Source organism: Microtus ochrogaster, chromosome 18 (assembly GCF_000317375.1).
Source record: "Microtus ochrogaster isolate Prairie Vole_2 chromosome 18, MicOch1.0, whole genome shotgun sequence".
Lineage (NCBI taxonomy): Eukaryota > Metazoa > Chordata > Mammalia > Rodentia > Cricetidae > Microtus > Microtus ochrogaster.
The window spans coordinates 67,568,100-67,571,680 of record NC_022020.1 but is presented as its reverse complement, the minus strand read 5'-3'; the positions used below and the strand labels follow the sequence as shown (position 1 = coordinate 67,571,680).

The following is a 3,581-nucleotide window of genomic DNA, read 5'->3' as shown; positions in this document are numbered from 1 at the left end:
ACAGTTGCCAGGGGTAGGATGGGGTTTTGGAATACAGCAGAGAGATGCTGGTCAATGATAAAGAATCCCAGACAGAAGGAATACACGAAAACAATCTGTGTATGACACACTCTAGTGAATATCAACAAATTGTTATTTTTGAAAATTACTACAAATAGATTTAAGTATTTGCACCACAAAACATGTACGTATGTGAAGTAATGTATGTATGAAGCTGATTAAGGCATTCCATAACCTATTTATAATTCAAAGCATACCAAATATATCTAAAATTTACATGTCAAGACCAAAGATTTAAGGTAATGTGGTTTAGAACTCGATGCTAACGATTAGTTTGTCATTTATATGTGAATAGTGATATTACTCGCTAAGTCTTTTGGAATACTTTCTAAAGCACAGTTAACTTCTCAAACAACGCTTACCTATATTTAAGCAGCAGCATAACGTTGTATCAAATCTCCTTGTTCACAGTATGAAAATGGGGCAGATAATAAACGTTCTTCATACTCCACCACCTGACTGTCCCTTCCGTTCCTTCGACGATTTCCGGAGGCACTGGGACGACCTGGTAAGAAGCACATGGGCGTCTCATTCAGTGTCATTTGATCTCTTTGCTCCCCGTGTAACACAAGGACAGACTCCTCCAGCAAGGTTTATATCATGTACTTAATTTATAGTACGGCTATAAACTTCCGGAAGACCATGGAGACCTGAAAACATACTGCAGCATCTACTTCAGGATGACCAAAGGAAGGACCTTCACGTATCCTTTGCGCACTGGTGACAGCAGAGACTTCCTGTCTGCCTTGGAGCCAGGCTTGCTCATCCCCGTGCCGTCATCATTTCAGGGACCCATGTTTCCTGCACAGCTGCTTTTAATTTAGCTTAGAAGATGATATTAATAAGAGGTTTTGTGGATGCTTATTTTGGGCATTTTGTTTTTGAGACAGGTCTCATATAACCCAGACTGGCTGGGAACTCACTGTGTATCCCAAGGTACTCCAGAATTTCTGATACTCCCGTCTGTACTTTTCAAGTGCTGTTATTACAGGCATAGGCCACCACATCCAGGTTTTGCTGAGGATAACAAAGTGGGTCCAGCACTCACTGCAAGACTCTATATTACGTCACTCTGCCAGCTGAGCTACATCCCCAGCCTCTCATCTCCTAATCTCTAACAGATCTTAATTGCTTCTAATATGAAACTACTTTAGTGACAGGAAGGAGATAAAGTCTTGTTATGTAACCCAAGCTATTCTTGACTGGTCCATCCTCCTGCCTCAGTTTCCTCAGTGCTGGAATTACCACCACTCCAGACTACAAAGACTATTATTTAAAGACTATCGCAAAATTTAGAGAAGAAAAGAAAATTCAGAATAGCAAAAAAATATGTACATGTATTTGCTAGTAGAACATTAAGAAACCAATCATAGGATTCTCCTTAGCCAAGAGCTCCCCCCAGTGTTGCTCAGGCAGTATTGAACGGGTTAAGTTAAAGGTCACTAAGACCTTCCTCTTTGGAAGATTTGTTTTTTAGATTTGACTTGCACTTAACACGCTGCATTGATATAGGAAAACAGCTTTCTTAATATTACTTTAAAATATACACAGAAACAGAACACAAGACCCTGGGTGGAACTCTTAACTCTTAATTAGCATGGCTTTCACCATTCTGACAGTGAGGTTTAGGACTAGAAGAGCCAGTGTTCTGTGCTCTTTCCTAACCCAGGCAAAGCACGATCAATACCACCAGCAATTCCCTTCCATTAGGTACCAACACTATCCCACGTGTTTAGAAGATTTCTTATTAGGAAAAGTGACTGTTTTCCTTGAAGGACTGGTTTTGAAGTCTGAATATAATTGGTAATGGGTTTCTTCTCCGTGCCAAGGTTTTCATTGCTTTTGAAGATAAGAGCAGCTTAATGTCTACTAATTTTGTCCTTATGCTCTGTGCAAGTGATAGATGGCATTGGGATCTACTCTACTTACAATTCTATTTATAAAACAAAGACATGGTAATTCATCTTGTCTCATAACACACACGTGTAATTTTTAAATAAAAATAACTTAAAATAGAAGGGAAGATGGAATGTTTTTTAGCTTTGAAAACAGAAGAATATACCATAAAAATAGAATCCATTTGTCTGCATCTTGTCACCATTGCCGCCTTTTTAAAGAAGGAAATTGCTGTCTTGCAGACAGCCACCTTCGTGTTGCTCTTTAACCTTTCCCCTTGCTCAGGTACCCTCTCAGCTGCATCAGGAGTCAGCCCATCCAGTTCTTCCCGAGGGTGGATTTGGAAGGTGTGCTGAAAAGCTTTCTTTCAGACTTAAAATCTAAACTTCCTCATATATGTGGATTTCCCATAAAGATGACAAGTAAGCCTTGCTACTACACACAGGAGCTAAGCAGACCACAAACACAGGTAAGACGTACTCTTATCTCACCCAGCATCTCTGATTCTTTAGCAGATCACGAACTTTTCTTGGTTACAGCATCTCGCAAGTGCTATTTGTCGTTACTGCTACTTAACTATTTGCCCTGCCGTTGCGATTACTGCATTTCATGACACACAATCATTATTCCTGATGTGTTCCATCCATATCTGGATATACATGGACTGGGTTGCTGGAGATTAGAGAGAAAATGCTGTGAACTGCTCAGCTGGACAGACAGGGAAAGCCTGTTCAGGAGAAGTAGGTGCCTGCTGCCCACTGGGCGGGTGCAGCAGGAGAAAGGGCATCCCCCGTGCCTGCCTCGGCGAGACATTAACTTCAGGAGGAAACCAGCATGCCTGGCTCCCCGCAGATAAACATATGACACAAGAAAAGAAATGGCTGCCTGGGGTTGTGTTATGCCCCAGACTTAGCAGAGCAGGGGAAGAAGATGCAACTTGAAATCAGATTCTGAGTCTTTATATTTTCTGGGGCTGGAAACTTTTCAGGGGAGGAGAGTCACCTCTGGCTTTATCCCCCTGCATTTTAGAATCTATTTTTACTGTACCATATTATACACATGTAGAAGTATATGCATACATCTTGTTGAATAATTGTTTATGGAACCCAATACAGCGTACTTCCACCGTCCTCATTATGTGTTCAGGGAGGCAACCACTGCCGTGACTTCTGGGGCTTGCTCTTTGTCTTTACTAAGCATACATCGACAAAAACTAGGCTTTAGTGATGTCCAGTTTTGAATTTTATGCAAGAGAAACCATCGTGTCTGTGTTTCCCAGTCTGTCCCTTGGCTTTAGAATGGTGTTGTGACACTCAGCCGTGATGTTCCACTCAGCTGTAGTTCACTCACTTTCATTTCTGTGTGGTGATATGATTACGTTATCGTTTATTTCTCCAGAATATTGTTGATTGACAGCTGAATTGTGTGAGGGCTATCTGTGGTGATGTGGCAGTGAACCTTCTAGTAACACCCTCTAGGTGCACGGACGTGAATCCCATGCATGCAGAATCAGCAGGTGTATTCCTAAGCGTAGGACATATTCCAGGCTCCTCCTAAAGTGTCTGTAGCCGTCTCTGAGCCTCCGGCTGTTGCTTCTTTCCCTTGTTCTTATGTGGCATTGCTGG

The 3,581-nt window shown here is 41.7% G+C and overlaps 1 protein-coding gene across 1 annotated transcript in view; it reads left to right on the top strand.

The window, feature by feature from the left end:
- The window catches only part of C18H18orf63 (chromosome 18 C18orf63 homolog), a 50,250-nt gene that overhangs the window by 20,446 nt on the left and 26,223 nt on the right, over positions 1–3,581 (top strand). Inside the window, exons 8-10 of the mRNA XM_026783379.1 lie at positions 472–568; positions 678–763; positions 2,242–2,425. Of these exons, the coding sequence (XP_026639180.1) occupies positions 472–568; positions 678–763; positions 2,242–2,425 (367 nt within the window). The remainder of the gene's footprint in view (positions 1–471; positions 569–677; positions 764–2,241; positions 2,426–3,581) is intronic.